The sequence below is a fragment of the Pseudorca crassidens genome, chromosome 14 (assembly GCF_039906515.1).
Source record: "Pseudorca crassidens isolate mPseCra1 chromosome 14, mPseCra1.hap1, whole genome shotgun sequence".
In the NCBI taxonomy this organism is placed as follows: domain Eukaryota; kingdom Metazoa; phylum Chordata; class Mammalia; order Artiodactyla; family Delphinidae; genus Pseudorca; species Pseudorca crassidens.
Genome location: NC_090309.1, coordinates 62,977,323 through 63,003,467, shown reverse-complemented (window position 1 = coordinate 63,003,467; position 26,145 = coordinate 62,977,323). Strand labels below are relative to the sequence as shown.

Here is a 26,145-nt window from a genome sequence, read left to right as displayed (position 1 = left end):
ATAAAAATCAGCAAAACTATTATAAAGAAACCAATTATTTGTTTAGAAATATTTTTCTAAAGGAAAAACTAGAAAAATTTTTGGGTCCAATATTTAAATGGGGTTAAGTATGCTTATATTAGCTGTGCCTTCATTGCTTGGTCACAGAATTGCTATGATCTGCACTAATTGGAGGTCAAGATATTTATGAATTCGATTATTTAAAAAGAAACCAGTTTACAGTTAGGAATTTCTATTAAGACCACACTTGATAGTTATAATAAACAGCTTATAGATTTTTTAATATTTACACTGATATAACGACTAACAACAAAACTTAAAGCATCATAATTAGTTATTATTTAACCACTGTTATGAGTAAAGTATTCTGATGGAAAAATAATATCTCAGTACAATCATCCCATAGAAATCACAAGTCAGCACAGAATTTCCAAATGATTACGATAGAGAAAAGTTATCATACAAGCTTCGGCATTTTCTTTTACTACGGTATATTTAAACATGTGCTATAACTACTTGTTTGAATAATAAAAAGAGGGAGTAATTATGTGAAGTTCAAATAATATCCATGGCAGGGCTGTTATTAGCACAGTACTACTGAATAGTGGCCCAGGGAAACATTAATCTGGAAGTAGTAAATTGAGTGTCTCTGATGAAAGCAGAGGACATAAAGAGAACGGAGAAATTACACTTAGAAAGCACTTTATAGTTAAACATATCATTTTCATACATAGTGTTTCATTTATTCCTCACAAAATACTCTGGGGATAAGATGGTTATTTATTATAATCCCCATTTTACAAACTGAAAAACTAAGCCTGAAGGATTAAGAAGCACAGATAATTAGTGACAGAACTGGGACTTTAGCCCAAGGCTTTGACTCGTTCCAGTCTGCTTTATTTACATTACCTTACTTTCTCCTCCCTCTTCTTAAATAAATGTGAAGGAGGAAATGTGAACACTCTCCTAAACACAGAAGCACACCCTCATCTCTTACTTAAAAGAAGGAGAAGGAGAAAGACAGAGAAGGAAGGAGAGGAGGGAATATGAAGAGAGAAAGAAAAGAGGGGAGAGGTTAAAAAGGGGAGAGGGTAGAAGGGAATAGAATAAAGAAGGGAAGAGAAGGGAGAATTTAGATACCTCTTATTCCAGGACTCTACCATGGAAACAATAAACTTACAAAAATCTAAACAAAACCACAGAATAATCCTAAACAAGTTTGGAGAAATCTAATGGAAGAGTTCTGAAAACGTGTAGAACTTGCCTACCAAAGCAACCCTGACATGAGAAACAAAAACCACACCGATTAGAGTTGACGCCAGTCACCATCAGGCACCATAATGGGTCTGTCAGTTCCATTGTCTTATAGCACCAAAAACAATGCATTGTTATAACACACATTTACCATGTTCACTAACCCTACAAAAATGTTGAAATGTTTAATGAATTAACAAAAAGCTAATGAATGAAGGCCCATAAGAAAAAGCTGCTATACTAAAAAGTCTTGAATTTGAAATCAATACAAAAACTTTTAGATTAAATTTCTCCAAATTTATGGGGAATATAGATTAAATTTCCCCAAATTTATGGGGAATTTAGATTAAATTTCCCCAAACTTTTTTTTTTATGGAAAAAAAATTTAAGGGTTGAAGTTGAAGGGTATGGATTAAAGTATGCATAATGGTCCCTAAAAATATTTATATCTGAGTTATTCAACTCACCGTTGAAGTATCAATGATGCTTTTCTCTCTTCCATCAATGTCATCATCTTCATCTTCATCACTGAAATCTGCAGCTGCACTTTCAAGGAATTTAAAATTATCCAGCACGGAGGCAGAATCTGTTAACTCAGATTTTCTGGTTTAAAACATATACACCTTGTTCAGTTAATTTTTTAAACTCGCCATAAGAATTAATCCATGATATACAGCACTAACTTCTGTTTATATTGTATTATGACACCCCCAAATCACATTATGAGCTACACTGATTCTTATCTATTACATTTCCATGGATTTTAACTGGAAAAGCAATATAGGAAGGAAGTGCCTACTCTTTTTTTTTTTTTTTTTTGCGGTACGCGGGCCTCTCACTGTTGTGGCCTCTCCCGTTGCGGAGCACAGGCTCCAGACGCGCAGGCTCAGCGGCCATGGCTCACGGGCCCAGCCGCTCCGCGGCATGTGGGATCTTCCTGGACCGGGACATGAATCCGTGTCCCCTGCATTGGCAGGCAGACTCTCAACCACTGCACCACCAGGGAAGCCCTGCCTACTCTTTTAAAAGTACTTTGCAATCATACCTACTACTTAGATTAATGACAATCCAATATAAAGAACTCCCCCTTCTGATCCACTATTATGTTGATTTTTAAGCCAACCTTAATGCATTTCTTTTAAAAATATTTTTCTTATTATCTCTACCTGTTTTTTTTCTATTTCTTTTCCTCTCTGCAACTCTTCCTCTGACACAGAAGTTTCCATAACTAAGAAAATAACTAGTAAACACATCATTTTTCTCTGAGGCAATCTTGCATTTCTGAACAGCTAAAGAGTTGAAAAAAGCAAATGTGTGCATAAAGTTACTAAAAACAATATTTTAGTCAAATTAATATTACTACAAAACTTGATCCTGTTGGTTAAACCTTTTCGAAATGATTGACTTTTCAAATATGTAAGATTTTATTTTAGTTCCCTCTAAAGAATTTTAATAAAAAATTTCTTAATGGCCAGAACAGAATGATTTCTCTCATTAGGAAATGTTATAGATAAGAAGACATTTTCCTGAAAAAATTTAGCTACAACTATGGGCAAAATTCTCAAAACAGATAAATCTTAAATTTCAAATCTGCTCAGAGCTACGTTTTTGTTTTTTTCCAACCTACGCTCCATCCCTATAGAAGTCAGATTCAGAATAATACCTTTATCAGTTTCAAAAGAGAGGTCAAGGCCAAAACACAAGACAACTAGAGTGGTCTTTCCTGAGGGTCTTTATAATAATTTGAGCTAATTCATTAGGTAAAAATATAACCAGGATTAATGCCTACATTGTCTACTTCTACACAGAGAAACAATCTACATCTTGCATTTATTAAAACAAGTTATATAGTCTTAACTATTAATGAATACATTTAAGAAGGCTCCAGTGACATTTGTTTATAAAAGTCGTATTTTTAAACCTTTACCTAAACCCCATAATTTTAGTTTATGTTCCAAATAATAGAAACTATGTTCTCACTAGAAAATGTATAGAGCTCAATTAAAACCATTCTTCCAGCCTAAACATGAGTTAAAGTAACATCATACTCAGACTTTCAAAGAATCTTTGGCTTTTTATTTCTTTAAGAATTTGGCTTTTTATTTCTTTAAGAATCATGTCAACTTTTTTCAATAAAGAAGAATCTCCTTATTTAACTGTCCATGTTCATTTTAAGCAGAATTACATATAATTGTATGATACATGATCCAAAAAGCAAAAAAAAATTTCTGCTACTGAATTCTTCACTTATTCTATCAATTAAAATATATATACTTGAAATAGATACTTTTCAAGGGGAAGATGAGTTACAGCATTATTAGATACATGAAAGTGGCTAAGAAAAGGTTTACATCAAAAGAATTAAGTATTTATATGATTTCTGCGTCACCAGGAATGAAATTTCACTCATACTGATTTGAAGTGAATTTCCAAATAAGATCTTTTATGAAGTTCTAATAGTGACTGAGCTTCAAGATATTAAAATCTATATTAAATCCATAAATTGCAATTAAAAAATCTTAAATAAAAATATTCTTAAAGTAATCATAAATGATAACTCTAATCCCTATGGTGTTATCTACTACCAAATAAAATTTTAATTTTTTTATTAAACTTTACCATTAAATTACTTCTGTAGCAGTATCTAAAAGTACAAGTATCACAAGTGTCATCCATAAGCCAAAAACATTAATAAGAACTAAAACTAGAGCCAAATCACTTTCCAGACAAAATACTTACCCAATCATTGCTGTCTCTTTAACTTCAGCCTCTGTGCCATTTATAACTGAGTCCTGATTTTTGTCATCTTCCCTGTCAGTGACATCACTTGAAAAGCCCAACAAAGCTCGCACTCGTTTGGATTTCACATCTAGAATAGTATCTGTGTAACCCACCTCCTGTAGATACCTGCGTGTGAAGAGGATCTTTACAACTCAGTCATTTTGGAATCAGTATTCTATTACTGAATATGTAAATAAAAACATTTCTTTAAATTCATATGCCTGCATAAGACTTAACAGTACAGTACTATGCTAGTAAGACTTGCTAATAAATAATCTTCCAGCTGCAGATGGAGCTGTCTCTTGCAGTACCAGCCTCTATGGTCACTGAGAAAAATCAAAGAACTATACAATACACCATTCATTTATCATAAGAAGAAGCTATTCCTTAATATACCTAATGGCACATTCTTTATTCTAGGCAGGGCTGGAGTAAACTCACTCTCAGATTCTACTGAATTACTATTTTATAATAGTAACTACAATAACCAATAGTCTTTTTACACTTCTGATATTAAACTATCATTGGATAAATGGAAATCTAGAGAGAAAGTTTCTAGCATATATCTCTATGACATACAAAGTTTCTAGCATATATGGTTTCCTCCATGACATAAAAAAGACAGTATATTCCAAAGAGCCACTTCCACAGAAGGGAAGCTTCTATCCTGACGACAACTCTAAAATAAAAATAGACCACAACTCAATTGTGGGATGTGAGATGAGTGGGTGCCCAGGGGTGTGTGTGCTGCAGAGAGGCAGCAGCATAGAAAACAGAGAATAGGCTTTGTATGGAGAGTTACACCTGGGTTCAAAGCCCATTTCTTCCACCTTCTTCCTGTGTAACATTAATTCTCCTGAACCTCAGTTTTCCTTCTCCTAAAAGAGACACACCTAGAACAGTGTCTGGCATATAGAAGGCGCTCAGTATCTATTAACAACAAAGATGACCAAAAAAGATGAAAAGTGGTAGTGGCAAAAACATGAAAAAGGCAAATGCCACTAATAATGTCATTAATAAACATGATAGACAAATGTCTACCAATAACTTACAAGCATTAACTTAGAGGTAAGTATCAAGTCTATGAGACGAAAGAGAAAACAAAGATCAAAAAGATAACCAGTCTGATCTAAGATCACTTTAAGATCTGGTATTAAGAGTTATTATAGGTCAAAGAGATACCTCACAAAGACATGTAACCAAAATGGAATAAATGTATCTTATTAAGTCAAGGTACTCATTTTTCAATCCTATCCAGTACCTATAGAAAATTTTTGATTAAAATTTGGATAGTAAATTTCAAAAGTTCCCGATTTTAATCAGTTGGTTCTTGCAAACAAACACAAAGGTATTATGCTTTTCTATTTTTAACAAATAATACTTGATACATAACTCACTTTGGCAACAAAATCACATTACATATAACCGTTTCCAAAACTGCTCATTCCATAGATAAGTTGGCTTTACTAAATAGTTACTTCCTTATTCATTAATAAAATGTAACCTTTGCGAGGCAGATTACGAGTCTTTTAAAAGATATTTCTTGGATTGCTCACTATGATAACCACTTGTCATTAAAAAAAAACAAAATCAGCATTTTAAGAACTTATTTATTTATAAAAGGAAAATGCATAAATCACATTTAAGACCAAAGTGAAAACCCATTTATTAAATGGTAATGAAGTCTCTGGAGACTGAATTCAGCTGGAGACGGAACTCACTGGAGACTGGAGCTCATGAGGGCCTTTGGGATGACTGTGGTTCAAGTTTATAAAATTTTATTAGATGGTTCACCACTGTACTTACTATGAGGAAAGCAGAGTAAAGTTGGAAAAAAATCTAGTAACTTTGAAAAACTGAGACCGGAGGAGCGACTGGTTCAAGATGGTGGAGTAGAAGGACGTGAGCTCACTCCCTCTTGCAAAGAGCACCGGAATCCCAACTAACTGCTGAACAGTCATCAAGAGGAAGACACTGGAACTCACCAAAAAAGATACCCCACATCCAAAGACAAAGGAGAAGCCGCAGTGAGACGGTAGGAGGGGCGCAATCACAATAAAATCAAATCCCACAACCGCTGGGTGGATGACTCACAAACTGGTGAACAATTACACCACAGAAGTCCACCCACTGGAGTGAACGTTCTGAGCCCCACGTCAGGCTTCCCAACCTGGGGGTCGAGCAAAAGGAGGAGGAATTCCCAGAGAATCAGAAAATCAAAAACCACATTCACAGAAAGACAAACAAAATGAAAAGGCAGGGGCTTCCCTGGTGGTGCAGTGGTTGAGAGTCCGCCTGCCGATGCAGGGGACACGGGTTCATGCCCTGGTCCAGGAAGATGATCCCACATGCCGCAGAGCGGCTGGGCCCGTGAGCCATGGCCGCTGAGCCTGTGTGTCCGGAGCCTGTGCTCTGCAGTGGGAGAGGCCACAACAGTGAGATGCCCGCATACCGCAAAAAAAAAAAAAAAAAGAAAAAAAAAAGAAAAGAAAAGGCAGAGGGCTTTGTTCCCCGATGAAGGAACAAGATACAAACCCAGAAAAACAATGAAATGAAGTGGAGATAGGCAAACTTCCAGAAAAAGAATTCAGAATAATGATAGTGAAGATGATCCAGCACCTCAGAGAAAGAATGGAGGCAAAGATCAAGAAGATGTAAGAAATGTTTAACAAAGACCTACAAGAATTAAAGGACAAACAAACAGAGATGAACACTACAATAACTGAAATGGAAAACATACTAGAAGGAATCAATAGCAGAATAACTGAGGCAGAAGAACGGACAAGTGACCTGGAAGACAGAATGGTAGAATTCACTGCCGCAGAATAAAGAAAAAGAATGAAAAGAAATGAAGACAGCCTAAGAGACCTCTGGGACAACATTAAATGCACCTACATTCGCATTATAAGGGCCCCCAAAGGAGAACAGAGAGACAAAGGACTCAAGAAAATATCTGAAAAGATTATAGTCAAAAACTTCCCTAATATGGGAAAGGAAATAGCCACCCAAGTCCAGGAAGTGCAGAGAGCCCCAGGCAGGAAAAATCCAAGGTGAAACATGCCGAGACACACAGTAATCAAACCGACAAAAATTAAAGACAAAGAAAAATTGTTAAAAGCAACAAGAGAAAAATGACAAATAACATACAAGGGAACTCCCGTAAGGTTAACAGCTGACTTCTCAGCAGAAACTCTACAAGCCAGAAGGGAGTGGCATGATATACTTAAAGTGATGAAAGGGAAGAGTCTACAACCAAGATTACTCTACCCAGCAAGGATCTCATTCAGATTCAACGGAGAAATCAAAACCTTTACAGACAAGCAAAAGCTAAGAGAATTCAGCCCCACCAAACCACCTCTACAACAAATGCTAAAGGAACTTCTCTAAGTGGGAAACACAAGAGAAGAAAAGGACCTACAAAAACAAACCCAAAACAATTAAGAAAATGGTAACAGGAACATACATATCAATAATTACCTTAAATATGAATGGATTAAATGCTCCAACCAAAAGACACAGGCTTGCTGAATGGATACAAAAACAAGACCCATCTATAAGCTGTCTACAAGAGACCCACTTCAGACCTAGGGCCACATAGACTGAAAGTGAAGGGATGCAAATGATATTCCATGCAAATGGAAATCAAAAGAAAGCTGGAGTAGCAATACTCATATCAGACAAAATAGACTTTAAAATAAAGAATGTTACAAGAGACAAGGAAGGACACTACATAATGATCAAGGGATCACTCCAAGAAGAAGATATAACAATTATAAATATATATGCACCCAACATAGCACCTCAATACAAAAGGCAACTGCTAACAGCTATAAAAGAGGAAATCGACAGTAACACAATAATAGTGGGGAACTTTAACACCTCACTTACACTAATAGACAGATCAACCAGACAGAAAATTAATAAGGAAACACAAGCTTTAAAGGACACAATAGATCAGATAGATTTAATTGATATTTATAGGACATTCCATCCAAAAACAGCAGATTACACTTTCTTCTCAAGTGCACACGGAACATTCTCCAGGATAGATCACATCTTGGGTCACAAATCAAGCCTCGGTAAATTTAAGAAAACTGAATCATATCAAGCATCTTTTCTGATCACAATGCTATGAGATTAGAAATAAGTTACAGGGGAAAAACGCAAAAATACAAACACAGGGAGGCCAAACAATACGTTACTAAATAACCAAGAGATCACTGAAGAAATCAAAGAGGAAATCAAAAAATACCTAGAGACTAATGACAATGAAAACACAACGATCCAAAAACCTATGGGATGCAGCAAAAGCAGTTCTAAGAGGGAAGTTTAGAGCAATTCAATCTCACCTCAAGAAACAAGAAAAATCTCAAACAAACAATCCAACCTTACACCTAAAGGAACTAGAGAAAGAAGAACAAACAAAACCTGAAGTTAGCAGAAGGAAAGAAATGATAAAGATCAGAGCAGAGATAAATGAAATAGAAACAAAGAAAACAATAGCAAAGATCAATAAAATTAAAAGCTGGTTCTGTGAGAAGATAAAATTGATAAATCATTAGCCAGACTCATCAAGAAAAAGAGGGAGAGGACTCAAATCAATAAAATTAGAAATGAAAAAGGAGAAGTTACAACAGACACCGCAGAAATACAAACCATCCTAAGAGACTACTACAAGCAACTCTATGCCAATAAAATGGACAACCTGGAAGAAATGGACAAATTCTTAGAAAGGTATAACCTTCCAAGACTGAACAGGAAGAAACAGAAAATATGAACAGACCAATCACAAGTAATAAAATTGAAACTATGATTAAAAATCTTCCAACAAACAAAAGTCCAGGACCAGATGGCTTCACAGGTGAATTCTATCAAACATTTAGAGAAGAGCTAACTCCCATCCTTCTCAATCTCTTCCAAAAAATTGCAGAGGAAGAACACTCCCAAACTCATTCTATGAGGCCACCATCACCCTGATACCAAAACCAGACAAAGATACTACAAAAAAAGAAAATTACAGACCAATATCACTGATGAATATAGATGCAAAAATCCTCAACAAAATACTAGCAAGCAGAATCCAACAACACATTAAAAGGATCACACACCATGATCAAGTGGGATTTATCCCAGGGATGCAAGGATTCTTCAATATACGCACATCAATCAATGCGATACACCATATTAACAAATTGAAGAATAAAAACCATATGATCATCTCAATAGATGCAGAAAAAGCTTTTGACAAAATTCAACACCCATTTATCATAAAAACTCTCCAGAAAGTGGGCATAGAGGGAACCTACCTCAACATAATAAAGGCCATATATGACAAACCCACAGCAAACATTCGCAATGGTGAAAAACTGAAAGCATTTCCTCTAAGATCAGGAACAAGACAAGGATGTCCACTCTCACCACTATTATTCAACATAGTCCTAACCATGGCAATCAGAGAATAAAAAGAAATAAAAGGAATCCAAATTGGAAAAGGAGAAGTAAAATTGTCACTGTTTGCAGATGACATGATACTATACATACAGAATCCTAAAGATGCCACCAGAAAACTACTAGAGCTAATCAATAAATTTGGTAAAGCTGCAGGATACAAAATTAATGCACAGAAATCTCTTGCATTCCTATACACTAACAACGAAATATCAGAAAGAGAAATTAAGGAAACAATCCCATTCACCACCGCAACAAAAAGAATAAAATAACTAGGAATAAACCTACCTAAGGAGACAAAAGACCTGTATGCAGAAAACTATAAGACATTGATGAAAGAAATCAAAGATGACACAAACAGATGGAGAGATATACCATGTTCTTGGATTGGAAGAATCAATGTTGTGAAAATGACTATACTACCCAAAGCAATCTACAGAGTCAATGCAATCCCTATCAAACTACCAATGGCATTTTTTACAGAACTAGAACAAAAAATCTAATATTTGTATGGAGACACAAAAGACCTCAAATAGCCAAAGCAATCTTGAGGGAAAGAAATGGAGCTGGAGGAATCAGACTCCCTGACTTCAGACTATACTACAAAGCTACAGTAATCAAGACAGTATGGTAGTGGCACAAAAAAAGAAATATAGATCAATGGAACAGGATAGAAAGCCTAGAGATAAACCCACACACCTATGGTCAACTAATGTATGACAAAAGAGGCAAAGATATACAATGGAGAAAAGACAGTCTCTTCAATAAGTGGTACTGGTTAAACTGGACAGCTACATGTAAAAGAATGAAATTAGAACACTCCCTAACACCATACACAAACATCAACTCAAAATGGATTAAAGACCTAAATTTAAGACACAGCACTATAAAATCCCTACAGGAAAACACAGGAAGAATGCTCTTTGATATAAATCACAGCAAGATCTTCTTTGACCCACCTCCTAGAGTAATGGAAATAAAAACAAAAACAAGCAAATGGGACCTAATGAAACTTGAAAGCCTTTGCACAGCAAAGGAAACTATAAACAAGACGAAAAGACAACCCTCAGAATGGGAGAAAATATTTGCTAACAAATCAACAAAGGATTAATCTCCAAAATATATAAACAGCCCATGCAGCTCAATATTAAAAAAACAAACAACCCATTCCAAAAATGGGCAGAAGACCTAAACAGACTTTTCTCCAAAGAAGACATACAGATGGCCAAGAGGCACATGAAAAGCTGCTTAACATCACTAATCATTAGAGAAATGCAAATCACAACTACAGTGAGGTATCACCTCACACTGGTCAGAATGGGCATCATCCGAAAATCTATAAACAGCAAATGCTGCTGAGGGTGTGGGAAAAAGGGAACCCTCTTGCACTGTTGGTGGGAATGTAAACTGATACAGCCACTATGGAGAAGAGTATGGAGATTCCTTAAAAAACTAAAAGTAGAATCACCATATGACTCAGCAATCCCACTACTGGGCATATACCCAGAGAAAACCATAATTCAAAAAGACACATGCACCCCAGTGTTCATTGCAGCACTATTTACAATAGCCAGGTCGTGGAAGCAACCTAAATGCCCACTGACCGACGAATAGTTAAAGAAGATCTGGTACATATATACAGTGGAATATTACTCAGCCATAAAAAGGAATGAAATTGAGTCATTTGTAGAGACGTTGATGGACCTAGAGACTGTCATACAGAGTGAAGTAAGTCAGAAAGAGAAAAACAGATATCATATATTAACACATATATGTGGATTCTCAAAAAATGGTACAGATGAAACAGTTTGCAAGGCATAAATAGAGACACAGATGTAGAGAACAAATGTACGGACACCAAGGGGGGAAAGTGGCAGGGGAGGGATGAATTGGGAGACTGGGATTGACATATATACACTAATATGTATAAAATAGATAATAAGAACCTGCTGTATAAAAAATAAATAAAATAAAATTTAAAACATAAATAAATAAATAGTAATGAAGTCTCATTTCCTTCTCACTTTGAGGAGATTAAAAATAGATGTAAGGAGACACTTTAATATTCTCTTCCCATCATCAAAAGAATCGGCTGGCATGCAATCTGCTCTGGAAACCACAGGTTTAGACTATTCACAAGCAACCGCAAAAGTTTAAACCAGGTAGCAAATTTCATTTTAGTGAGGCACAAATCAAAATACCAATTTCAAATGTGATATGCAAGGGTCAGGCACTGAGCTGGTGAGTGAGTCTAGCCCACTGCCTAACATCTGAACCTCAACCTAGCTTTGATCCCTCTTTATACTCTCAAGTTCACATTTTATAGGAGAAACTATATGTCAGCATAAAATTTACAAACTTGGGAAATGCAAGAAGTTCTTCCATCTATTTAAAATAAAGTTTAAAAACATAACACAAAAATTACATGATTAGACTTATATTAAAACATATGTATATTCATGTGTAAAAGGTACAAGGAAAAGAGTAACTTTAAGGGTATAGAACTCTTTAAACTAAATTTAAGCATATATAAATTAGAAGCTTTAAACTGTACACCTCCTGATAAAGCTAAAATTATGGAAAGAGAACTTAATAATTCTTACTAATATTTAATGAAAAAATAAATTCCTCCATAGGGGAAAAAGTATTTAATATGAAAAAGGAACAGTAATTCAAAAAAGCTTTTTCACAGCAGATACTTTCATGAGATACTTACTGTCTGAGTAGTTGTCGACCTTGTTTCCACATTAACTGGCTGTTTTGTTGTGGTTGCACCTCTGTTTCATTACCTTCATCTGGAAAACATTAAATCATAAAAAAACTGACGTTTTATACATTAGAGGGTATCTCAATTCATTAAAAATGTCCAAAAAAAATTTATAAAATTAAGAACACTACACTGTAAGGTATGTTTTAGGACAATGGGAATTCTGTTTTTAAGTTTAATTTCCATAACAAAACTCTAATATAAATTCAGTATTGCTACTAGATTTCCCTGAGAATTTCAGAACTAAAATAAAGACTTTTCCCTAATTTTTAGGTAAACTGAGAATCTTCCTTCAGGACAAATCAAGAGTCCTGAGTCAAGAGTCAAAAGTATTACGAAGCACCACATCAGAATTAGAACAAAATGTCCAGGAACGATGGTTCAAAAAAAAAAAAAGCCGATCTGGTAAAGAGTAGATAGATAAGAAATAATCCCTGCTCTGCACCTGGCAACGCTCGCAGCGCACCATAGCCTGCCCAGCTTCTTTCAAAATGTCTACCGTTCATGAAATTCTCTACAAGCTCAGCTTGGAGGGTGATCACTCCACACCTCCAAGTGCATACGGGTCAGTCAAAGCGTACACCAACTTTGATGCTGAGCGGGATGCTCTGAACACTGAAATGGCCATCAAGACTAAGGGTGAGGATGAGGTCACCATCATCAACATTTTGACCTACTGCAGCAATGAACAGAGACAGGATATTGCCTCCGCCTACCAGAGAAGGACCAAACGGGAACTTGCAACAGCACTGAAGTCAGCCTTGTCCGGCCACCTGGAAACAGTGATTTTGGGCCTACTGAAAACACTTGCTCAGTATGACGCTTCCAAGCTGAAAGCCTCCATGAAGGGGCAGGGAATGATGAGGACTCCCTCAATGAGTTCATCTGCTCAAGGACCAACCAGGAGCTGCAGGAAATCAACGGAGTCGACAAGGAAATGTACAAGACCAATCTGGGGAAGGATATCATTTCCGACACATCTGGTGACTTCCGCAAGCTGACAGTTGCCCTATCGAAGGGTCGAAGAGCAGAGGATGGCTCTGTCATTGATTATGAACTGACTGACCAAGATGCCCGGGATCTCTATGATGCTGGCAGAAGAGGAGAGGGACTGATGTTCCCAAGTGGATCAGCGTCATGACCGAGCGGAGTGTGTGCCACCTCCAGAAAGTATTTGAAAGGTATAAGAGCTACAGCCCTTATGACATGCTGGAGAGCATCAACAAGGAGGTCAAAGGAGACCTGGAAAATGCCTTCCTGAACCTAGTCCAGTGCATTCAGAACAAGCCCCTGTATTTTGCTGACAGACTGTACGACTCCATGAAAGGCAAGGACACTCGTGATAAGGTCCTGATTAGAATCATGATCTACCACAGTGAAGTGGACATGTTGAAAATTAGATCTGAATTCAAGAAAAAGTATGGCAAGTCCCTGTACTACTACATTCAGCAAGACATCAAGGGCGACTACCAGAAAGCGCTGCTGTACCTATGTGGTGGGGATGACTGAAGCCCACAATGGCCCGAGGGTCCAGGACGGCTGCTCCGCACTCCTAGCTAACAGTTCTACACAGTCAGCTTGTGGCTAACAGCCCCCTTGTGCCCATCCCTGGGAGGATGACGTTAGCACTGCCCACCCCACCTGCTCCATCCTTAGTTTAGTTGCCTAAGCATTACGTGGCTTTCCGGTCTAGTCTCTCTTTACAGTCAAAGAAATGAACATTCCAAGGAGCTGGAAGTGAAATCTATGATGTGAAACACTTTGCCTTCTGAGTAATGTGTCATAAACACGAATAAACGGAATTTCTACTTTAGGAACAAGTAAAAAAAAAAAAAAAAAAGAAATAATCCCAAGCCAAAGCTATTTCCTTCACTAGTTATTAAATGAAAACCTCAAGCATTCTTTTTTTAAGACGTTCTTTAGATGAAAACCTCCTAGGCCCTGTAAAGCTTCAATTCATCATTTGGTAGAAGCCGAATCTTTCAAAAAGATGATAAGGGACTTCCCTGGTGGCACAGTGGTTAAGAATCCGCCTGCCAATGCAGGGGACATAGGTTCAAGCCCTGGTCTGGGAAGACCTCACATGCCGCGGAGCAACTAAGCCCGTGTGTCACAACTACTGAGTCTGTGCCCTAGAGCCCGCAAGCCACAGCTACTGAGCCCATGTGCCACAACTACTGAAGCCCGCGCACCTAAAACCCGTGCTCCGCAACAAGAGAAGCCACGATAATGAGAAGCCCACGCACTGAAACGAGCAGCCCCCGCTTGCCACAACTAGAGAAAGCCTGCGCACAGCAACAAAGACCCAATGCAGCCAAAAATAAAAAATAATAAATAAATAAATAAGCCTAAATCCTTTCTACACCATCCTCAGATATACTCAACTGCCTTTGCCTACTTTGGTAGCTAGTGATGTTACCAAGGAGTGGTACATCCATTCAATGGAATACTACTCAACAAGAACAAAGAATGAACTACTGACACACACCAACATATAAGAATCTCAAATGCATAATGCTAAACGGGAGACCCTAGATTCAAAAGACTACATTCTGTACGATTCTGGAATTGATATGATTTTCTCAAAAAGGCAAAACTGTAGGAACAGAAAACATATTAGCGGTTGCCAGGGGATTAGAGTAGGGAAGGAGGGGTTACTACAGAGGGTATTAGTAACAAGACTGTATGTGTTTATGAAAACACCAAAAAGGTGAATTTCACTGTATGTAAATTACGCCTTAATAAAAAATAAATTAAGCCAAATCAAATAAGAATGCATCCTCACCCTCTTTTAAAAAAGTGTATTCTTATACTGAGATAAAATCCGACTCCCTTGGTGATCATTTTGTAATATATTAAAATATCAAACCACTATGTTGTACACCTGAAACTAATATAATATTGCAAGTCAATTATACTTCAATGAGAGAAAAAGAAAGCAAGCACTCAGTCTTGACTCAGTTAACCCAGCTATATGACAAAAACAGCAAGGCTATGACTGCTGCTTATTATATTATTCCACACTGGATCATGACTAGGCTCCAGATGATTGCAAGGAAGCAAACGAAACCTCATGGAAACATAACCAGTCACAACACTTACTAAGAATGAAGAGATTCAAAGACCTATAGAGCTTGAGGAGTCCTTATCTCCTTGGTAATGGATCTGAGGAAAACTGCTTACCTTAATTCTTTTATTAGATTAGTGTATGAATTAATGATCTAAGATTACGTCTGCAATCATAGATTTAACCACACAAACATAAAACAGGCTCTTTACTCAACATTGCCAAAATCTATTTTCCACTGATTTAGAGAAATAATCAGTGGTATAGCCTTCTGTAAGAGCAACAAGTTTCAATGCCTGCAAAGTAATTATAAAGACAGAAATCCTGATTCTGGATAAATTTCTCTGAAGTAAATTTTCCTTTCTCTATTTAAAAAAAAAAAAATCTGACTCTCTGGGTCATATGTGAACTTGTATTTCCCCACACTTCCTTATCCAGGCTAAACACTTAGTTCTTTCAATGGTTAGTAAGTATTCCTCAACTATCAGATTCATTCTTACCTTATCAAGTTCAAAAAGTGACATTATACAAAAGTGAGGATTTTAAAGTGGGTAAGAACTGAATTTCTTGGTAATGTTAAAAATATCTGACTGACACTTCCAGTCAGGTTGGAGTAACAGGGACCCAATTTACCCTCTTGCTTGAAGCAACTATACATCAAAATGGTTAAGACATTGGACATCAGGCAACAGAGGGCAGCAATTCCTGAGAAAAGGGAACCAAACAGGTGAGCCTATGATTGTTCCAGCTTACTGCCTTGATAGAGTTTCCCGATCACAGCATAGGGAGGGAGAACAAAAATAATATCTGAAGAAACAGGGGCTGAAAAGTTCCAAATTTCATGAAAACTATAAACCCATAGATCCAAGAAACCCAACAAATCCCAAGCATAAGAAACACTGCAGTGTGGGGGGGAGGACGGGGCGGGGTGTGGAACTACACCAAAGCACATCATAATAAGATTGCTTAAAACCAATGAGAGAGAGATACCTTAAAAGCAGCCAGAAAAAAAGGTCACTCATACAGAGGAATAAAGATAAGAATGACAGAAGATACCTCATCAGAAACAATGCAAGCAGCAAAATAAAGACTTTTTCAGACACACAAAAGCTCAAAGAATTCATTATCAGCAACCCGTATTACAAAATATGTTAAAGAAAGTCCTTAAGACAGAAGGAAAATGATACCAGAAAATATGGATGCACACAAAGGAATGATGAGCACTGGAAATATATGCTTTTTATGTTATTTAAATCTCTTTGAGAGAGAACTGTTGAAACAAAATTAATAATGTAGTGTATGGTTTATATATATACAGAGAAGTAAAATATATGAAAACAATTGCACAGAAAAGGCAGAAAGGAGAGATGGAAGTACACTGTTAGGAGGTTCTCATACTACACATGAAGTGCTATATTAGCACTTAAAGACAGAACTCTAATAACTTAAAAACATATACTATAAATCCTAAAGCAACCAATAAAATAAGAGTTGTAGCTAATAAGTCAGCAAAAGAGATAAAAAGAAATCATAAAAAATACTACATTAGGGGCTTCCCTGGTGGCACAGTGGTTAAGAATCCGCCTGCCAATGCAGGGGACACAGGTTCGAGCCCTGGTCCAGGAAGATCCCACAGGCCACGGAGCAACTAAGCCCGTGCACAACAACTACTGAAGCTAGTGCGCCTAGAGCCCGTGCTCTGCAACAAGAGAAGCCACTGCAATGAGAAGCCCACACAATGCAACGAAGAGTAGCACCGCTCACTGCAACTAGAGAAAGCCGGCACGTAGCAACGAAGACCCAACGCAGCCAAAAATAAATAAATAAAATAAATAAATTTTTGAAAATATATACTAGATTAATCCAAAAGAAATCAAAAAATGAGGAAAAGGGAGCAAAGAACATATTTAACAAATAGAAACCAAACAGCAAAGGTGACAGCTTTAAAGCTCACTGTATCAATAATCACATTAAATGTGAATGGTCTAAACATCTCAGTTAAAAGGCAGAATTTGTTACTCTGGATAAAGATATTTTATTTTTAATAAGTATCTGGCTTCTAATATTAAGTAGGAGAAACTGAAATATGAAAGATAAATAGATTTTAACGTAACTTAGGGTAATATTCTCCTGAAGTAGAAATGTAAAGGTTTGGAAGTGGAACAAAACAGAAAAAATGTCAGAGGGGAAACGAATTTTTTTTGAAAAACGTTTCAGAAAACATCTGGATTATCAGTTTCAGGAAAATATAGTAAATGGATAAAAGAATGAAGGAAAAATGCCTGCTTCTTTAATTTGGATACACCACCTTCTACCCTCTCCTAGTCACTGTCCTCATCACTGTCACCTACAAATCCCTTGATAACGTTCTAAACCAGGCATCCTTCCTCTGTAACCAAACTTTTACATCATCTTGAGTGAAGTTAATATTCATGTGGGTGATCCACTTCAGCTTCTGCACAACCACCACCCTCTCTAACTGTCATGCCTTAGATACTGTCATTATGAAGAACTGTCACTGATGCAAACTCACTCTCTGAGCATATCCTTCAGGCTCAATACCCCTAATTCACCAGGCACTTTGATTTCGGTGGGACCTTAGATCAGGGGTGATCAAATTTTGGCCTGCAGGTCAAATCCAGCCTGCCACACTTATTCATTTATGTGTTGTGGCTGCTTTCATGTCATGATGGCAGAGTTGAGTAGTTTCAACAGAGAACACATGGCCTACAAAGCCCAAATATTACTATCTGGCCCTTTACAAAAGAGTTTGCTGACCTGCTCTAGACTGTTGCCTATCCCCTTACTTTGATCCATTAGCCTCCCTTTGCCTTCACTTTCTTTCCTCTCTAGTTTTAGTTCAGTGTCTATCAATTCAACCATTCTTTTGACAATGTCTTCATGTCCTCTTGTCTCTCCATGAATTCAACTGTTAACTATTTTCATTCTATTATCTTTTACCTAGGCTGCCAATTGTGCAGACCAGCAGCACTTCTACATAAACTTACGTTTACACACCTCAATCGGACGCTCAGCTTTTCTCAATCTTACTACTTCTTAGTAAATTTGTTCTCTTGTTCATTATTATTTTAAACCTTCTCCACTTTTCTTAAACCTCTGATGTATTCTTAGCAGATAATCCAGACTCATACATAAAGCTATCATATTAAATACCCACCACCAGACCGAAACCCAAATCTACACACCTATCACCTAACTTCCTATATTCTCTCTTGGTAACAGTAAAAGACATGCTCCTCCTGCCATTCTCCAGCTATGCTCAGAATCCAATCCCTATCACTTCTTCAGATACCTTCATATCGTATCTCTGCTCTCTCCTTTTTATTTGCTCCTCCTCTAAGAAACATGTCACACACACACACATACACAAACACACATTCTCTCTCTCTCCTCCTTGACCCCATGGGTCCTTTCAGCTATTTCCCCCTAATCCCTCACCTTCAACTCCACAATCTAGGCTTCCTTAAAGCTTACTACACTTAGTCTTCACTTTCTACGCACAGTCTTCGTTTCTGCCCTCAACTCTCTCCTAAGACTGCTCACAATAAAGTTCCCAGTGACCTGTGTGTCACTAAATCCTAGAGATACTCTTCAGACCCCTGGGCATTAATCGGTAGCGCTGAAGGATCCTTCCTTCTGGAAACCCTCTCTTCTCTTTATCTCCATGCTCCTGATTTTCCTCCTACCATTAAAATAATACTCATCAGTTTCCTTTTCAGGTTTCTATTCTTCTAACAGTTTTTTAAATGTTGCCATTCCTCAGGGCTCCATTTTAGACCCTCTTCTTACTCTGCATAAGGTCCCTGGCTGAGCTCTTCCACCTCAGTGGCAATGAGTGTCATTAGTACTAGATGCTATATGCTCTCAAATCTACATATTAAACCCATGTCTCTGGCTTGAGCTCCACACTCACATGCTCAGCTGTCTACTAGCCATTTCTGCTTGATGGCCTAACAAGTAAATCCAAAAGTGAACCCACCATCTTCCAAACGTACGTCTGGTCTAATTTTTTAAACTAGAAGTGTGGGAGTCATCCTTGATTCTCCCCTTTTTAAATCCCCTACATCTAAACAAGAACTAATTTCCTGCAGATTTTACTTCCTAAATATTTCCTGAACACACCCACTTCTCTTCAACTACACTGTTAGTACCCTTGTCAAGGTAACCTTCCTCATTTACCCAGGTGGCTGCAAAGTCCTCTAACCCATCTCCCCATCTTCAGTTTTACTCCTCTCTAACCCACCTTCCACACTGCTGTCAGCATGATCTAAGAGCAAGCAAATCTGATCACAAGAGCCCTGATTAAGACCCTTCAAAAGCCTTCTCGTAACTCTTAGTTAATCTGCCCTCCTGGTTAACTCTCTAGCTGCATCTAGAAACACTCTTTCCCTCTCCCCCTCTACTAATTATTTTGTTTCTCAAATGTGGCAAATTCTTCCCTCAGAAACTTTACCGCTAATGCTCTGCCTTTCTTCTACCTCTCATTCAACAAATATTTAGTCAGTCCTCTTTCCCTGGTTAATTCTTACTTGTCTTTCAAATGTCAACTTCAAATATCACTTCCTGCAAGAAGGCTTCCTTGATCACTTACAACTAGATTTGGTTCTCCTGCTACTGTACTCCATAACACCTATTACTTCTCCATATAATTTTATTGTAATCACTTTTTTCTTTTATCTTCCCTGTAAAAATCCAACAGGGTACTATATTTTTATTCACAGAATTTGATTCTGGCTCTGACACAAGCATTACATATTTCATATTTAAAAGCTGAACAGCAGTCTGAAAGATGGACAGATGGAATGATACTAGGTATTACATACTAAGAAAATAAACCTAGAAGTTAGGAATTATTTCCAGAATTTCCCCCAGTTTACAGATAAGGAATGGAGCAACCTCAGAGAGACTAAGTAATATCACAGGTATTTAAAGTGTTAGGACAGAGTCAAACTTACGTGTATCCAATTTCAAAGCCCAAACTTTTTCTACTGAGCCACATTCTTTACTTACAAGCATTTTGTATATACTGCAACTAGGCCTTTATACTCCTAAATCGATATCTAAACTTAGGAAACAAACATGTTTATGTAAAAGTAGTGATTAAAATCACTCCTTTGATTCAGACAATGTACTGTTAGGATAGTCTTCAACAAATAGCCTAGATTTAAAAACAAGAAAAAAAATTTTTTTAATCTAAGTGCATCTCAAGTTAAAAGAAAAGATGCCAAAGTAAAAGAACAATGAAAAAAAACAAAGAAAAAAATGTCAGTGATCAATTGGTATTGCTCTAAACATCAAGGATTCAATATTCAGAGGTGGAAACGTGTTAATTACACTACTACACTGAATTGAACTATAAAATTGGCAGCACATTCAGAATAATTTTCTTCTTTCATACACTGTCAAACACAGAAACAGTGTGGAAAAATGGGGAGAATTTGAATTTTGGAGTCAGTGGACCTGGGTTCAGATCCATGTTCCTATTACTTAAGAGTTGTGTGACCTTGGGCAAGTTTCTCCACTTCTCTGAGTTAAAATTTCATGCAGGTAAAATGAAAATAATATTATTTTTATTGAATAACGATATTAAGAATTAAAGTTAACATACATAAAGCCCACAGAAACCAAGGAAGGTATTTCAGTATGTGATAGTTATATCAGACATTTGATCCAGGAATTTAACCTGACATCATGTCAAAAACACACTCTTCTGAAACATGGTGATAACTTTTCAACAATTTTTCTTACTTTTTCCTAACACCTACTAATAAGTCAATTATATTCCTTAATATCTTTACAAGTACTATTTTTGTATTGTTTGATGGGGTGACGAGGAATATAAGAGAAGGAAAAAGAAGAAATAGCACAAAAAGATAACAACTGTTTCAGCAGTTAAAAGATGTTCTGGTTACAGAACATCCTGTGGGTTAAGTCCAAACAATTTTGCACCTGAAATTGAGGGATCAGACTTAAAGGATGAGTAATTCTCTTGTACTTAAAGAAGAAATCTCCTACCTCCATAGTTTCTACCCTTTCTCTCAGGATTTCAAGGGCATGATGTACTTTGTATTACACATCTCAAAGTTCTCATTAATACTGGAGGGACCCAGCAACACACAGTTATGTTGGTGCATGTTACCCCATGAATTCTGATCCTTCAAGTAAGTGTAGAACATAAGCAGAAAGTGGGGAGCTAAAAGAATGGGGAAGAGGGAAACAGAAGGAAGGTGGTAGAAAATGATCAAATGACACTTAGTGATTAGTGCCCAAAGATAAGTAGGTCAGAAAAAATAACTAATATGCAAATAATTAGAAATTAACTTGCAGTTATAAATACTGTTGCTACAAAATACTAGATATTAACTTCGTTTTAATCATTTAAACTTCCTTTAAAATTAGCTTACCAGAGTCATAGCTTGGAGGCTTCATATCTCCCTGATTCAATTCTGTTCCGTATTTCAACTTGTGGTATTTAGCTCTACCAAAGAAATGAGAAAATACAAACCATCTTAAACATATTTAAATGAACTTTAAGATATGTAACAGGAGTAGTCATCAGTATGCAGTAGTCCTGACTAACTTTCAACAGTTCAAAGACTTCCACAGTGTCAAAGTCCTAATACAAAAGCACTTGCCATTATTATTTTGTTGCTGTTATACCATCAAGTCCTGTTATAATAAATAAAGGAATAACACTGAGAATCATAAATCTTGTTTCTACAGTTACAAATGAACCAGATAACATTCTAGTTTCTGCAGTATTCAAATTTTCTTGATGACTGCCAGAGTACAATTCTATCAAAAGCAGTAAATAAGTTTGGATTGTGAAATAAACTTGAGAAAGACTAATCATTCTCAAAATTGAGTTTCGTTGTTTTTTTTTGTAGAAAGGTCATTCATAATACTTTGCATTGTCTGGCAACTATGCTTTGCCAAGTATGCATTAGAGTGAACAATCCAAAGGAGGGAGGGGGAACCAGCCTAAATCATCAATGTTGAATAAGACATTCTAGTAGGAATAAATATATTTTTTAGTAGCCAAGGTATCTTTTACCTTTTCAGGAAGAACTGTGAACAGGAATACCTTCTTTTAAAAGCTAACTAGATGTTATTATCTCTGGTTTATCTAATTTAACCATCCCAGATTTAACCATCCAAGACCAAAAAAATAATCTAGGTAAGGTAAAAAATTTAAAGGTTAACTAAAAATGGCCATACTTAATGTATTTGTATATTTTGACTTGTTTGCTTCCCCAAAATATTGAGACTATTACAATAAATATTCAATGTAATAAGACTGGGATAATAACAACAATAATAATTTGAAAAACCAAAGTAATAAAGTAATAAAGAAGGAATAAAAGGGTAACCAAATAGCCAAAATTTGAAAGTTATTTTTTTCTTTATAAAAGACTGAGCACTTACTTTAAAGTTTTTATATTTCAAGAAAAGTATAAAGAAAATGAAAATTATTTGCTTGAATGTGTAAAATACTGGAATTCTTCATATTACTTTGCAATAATTATTTTGCAGTTACAACACACAAAAAATCAACATTTTGTACAGAGGGGAATCCTAAAACCTCTGAAAGTTACAGATAGCTGATGTTCTATTTCTTAAAGTAGGTGGTAGGTACATGAATATTTTTTATATTAGTCTTTATATGTTTTGCATATATATGAAATGTTTTGTAATGGTATGTATCCATTAAAAAGAAAAAAGAATCTTTGTGTGCAAATATGGGATTGATCTTTAAGCTTAAGTAAAAAAACAAGGTACAAGATACTCTGTGTGTGTGTGTGTGTGCGCCCGTGTACACCTCTGTGTGTTTTTTATATGTGTTATGGTTTTTAAGTATAACTGTCAATCTTCAGATTTTTTTATAAACACACTTCATCTACCATAAGACAAACTAACAATACCTCCTATAAGGCAAAATAGCAATTGAAAGTAACTGGCCTGAGGACAGAATAAAAGCAGCGATAAAGTTTTATGGAGTTAACTTATGTATTTTTGTTTTACATATATATACATACTTATTTATATATATACACACACACATATATATACACACACATAGATATATGAGGAAAACATTTTCAAACACAAAATACTGCACTATAGTGCATTCTAGTGGTCTTAGGAAAAACTACAACAGAGCTTACAGAAAAGGGAATAGAAAACATTCTATAGTAATTACACACTATGAACTAACATTTCATAAAAAATTAGATAAAGACAAAATAAGTAAAGAACTGCTGTGTTTGCTACAAGCTGTACTCCCATGAATCAGGGTCTCCCTAGTGAATTGTTAAGTTCACTGAAAAATAATTTACTCACAGAACTCAATTTAGTAACATTCCTTTTGAAGTCAGTATGCTAAAATACCTTCCCACTCATATTGCTTCCCATTGTTTTAACGCTTCATCTCACTGTTAGCAATACCCTTGTTCCCTAAGCTTTTTCTGTCTAAATCTGACTGACTGCAAGTTAAATAGCAGATCTCATGCCTAAGAACTCTACATTTGATACATAGCTAGGCCTCCCAACTGGTCTTTACTGGATAAAACAGCATAAAATTACATAATTATAATATATTAAAGAAGTCCCATTATAGCTTTGTTTCAAAGTCAATTATTATATATAATATGCCTGGAATATAACACAGCATTCCAATCACACTTTAAACGTTGATACTTAAAAATAATTTGATTAGAAATTGAGTTATTTGTAGTGAGATGGATGGACCTAGAGTCTGTCATACAGAGTGAAGTCAGAAAGAGAAAAACAAATACCATATGCTAACACATATATATGGAATCTAAAAAAAAAAAAAAGGTTACGAAGAACCTAGGGGCAGGACAGGAATAAAGATGCAGATGTAGAGAATGGACTTGAAGACACCGGGAGGGGGAAGGGTAAGCTGGGACAAAGTGAGAGAGTGGCATGGACTTATATATACTACCAAATGTAAAATAGATAGCTAGTGGGAAGCAGCTGCATAGCACAGGGAGATCAGCTCGGTGCTTTGTGACCACCTAAAGGTGTGGAATAGGGAGGCTGGGAGGGAGACACAAGAGGGAAGAGATATGGGGATATATGTATATGTATAGCTGATTCACTTTGTTATAAAGCAGAAATTAACACACCACTGTAAAGCAATTATACTCCAATAAAGATGTAAAATATAATAATTTGATAAAATCCAACGAACTGTTATTGAATTCTTATGACATGCTAGGCACCGTACTGGCTGGTGGGAATAATGTGCAGCTTGTAGTCAGTTAAGGATAAAGGCAAGGAGATAAAGAAGAGACAGAAATGTAAATATATAACTCTAGCACATGGTGGATAAGAGCTATGAGTTATATCAAATGTTATACGAATTTAGATAAGGGATTATCTAATTCTGTCAAAGGTCCTGACAGTAGTCAAGGATAGCTACCAAAAAGAAGGAAACACATGAGATTTTAGCTAAACCTCAAAACCTATAGTTCCACAATCAGACAAATGGACTGATGAAGAGGGTATTTTGGTCAGAAGGAATATCTTAAAAGTGGAAAAAAATACACAGTGGTGTGTGTGTGTTTGTATAGGACTAGAAAGGAGCCTGGATGTAGAATCTTTTACTAAGAAGAACTCTGAAATTAGCTAGATATTTTTAAGCAGGGATATAACATCTGTGTTTAGAAAACGAATTCCACGGACGTGGAAAATTAATCAGAATGAGAAAATGTATTAGAGGCAAGGAGGACAGTTGGGTTTTTACAGAGACCCAGTGCAGCCAAAAATATTAAAAAAAAAAGAAAAATTTTGAAAAATCAATAGCATAAAAAAAATCCACTGCTAGGTGTGTAATCCTTCTTTAATGTTAAATATTCAGTTTTACTTAACTTTGGATCTTTTTAAGTGGGACGACTTAGAAAATCTGTAATACAGCAATTCAAAACCATGATCCTTACTTAGGTTTTTACAAGTTAAATGACAAGATGTCTGGAATTTGCTCTAAAATAGATTGAGATGAAGCAAGATTGACAAAAATGTTAACTGTTGAGGCTTGGAGGTGTATATAAAAGATATTAGTCTCTGTACACCTATGCTTCAAATTTTCCTCAGTTAAAAAAAATTTTTTTTAATTGGCTTAACGTGTCAGAAAAAATAACTTCAGAATCAAAAGAACTGAAATGTTCCAATTTTAAAAAAATTCCTTTGCATTAATTAAAAATAATTTCACAGTGAAAAGGACTCAAATGTTTAAGAGCTCTAATCCACAGAATTTTTTTTTATTCCTTAATTTATCACATTTCAGTGGTGCCATTACATCAGGAATAATCTCAAATCATTCCAGGGACTTCCAAAGATACAAAATCAGGGACACTTTTCCAGGAGAATCCCTTTAAGTTAAAAAGCAAAAAACAATCTTCCCTAGACCCAGCCACTATCTCTCTTTATCTTTTCTGTTCCCCAAAGTCAAACTACTTGAAAAAATAAACAACTCAAAAAAATAAACAACTCTATCTGTCTCCTCTGTATCTACCCTTCTCACCTCTCAGTCCCCTGTGATCTGGTTTATGTTCCTGCTACCTCACTGAAGCTTTCTGGCAAGGATACCAACAAGCGCCTAACTGGCAAATCCAGGACTATTTTCAGTATACAACTTACTTGCGATTTGTTTGGCGTCTGCAATTGTCAAACTTCCACCTGCTTTAGCTTGCTTCCAATATACTGCTCTCTCCTTCCTTCTCTACCATTCTTTTGTTGGCTCTTCTTCCTCTGTCTTTTCCTCAAACATTTCCATTTCCTGTGG

General features: G+C 36.2%; 1 protein-coding gene and 1 pseudogene across 4 annotated transcripts in view; one reads left to right on the top strand and one right to left on the bottom strand.

Annotated features, from left to right (window-relative positions):
* STRN (striatin) overlaps nt 1-26,145 on the bottom strand; it is a 113,803-nt gene that overhangs the window by 42,083 nt on the left and 45,575 nt on the right. For all 4 annotated transcript variants that reach the window (XM_067703264.1, XM_067703266.1, XM_067703265.1 and 1 more), the window contains exons 3-6: nt 21,743-21,816; nt 12,200-12,278; nt 3,994-4,161; nt 1,722-1,857 (exon numbers count right to left, since the gene is read on the bottom strand). In XM_067703264.1, the coding sequence (XP_067559365.1) occupies nt 1,722-1,857; nt 3,994-4,161; nt 12,200-12,278; nt 21,743-21,816 (457 nt within the window). The remainder of the gene's footprint in view (nt 1-1,721; nt 1,858-3,993; nt 4,162-12,199; nt 12,279-21,742; nt 21,817-26,145) is intronic.
* On the top strand, nt 12,692-14,033 carry LOC137205686 (annexin A2-like; annotated as a pseudogene).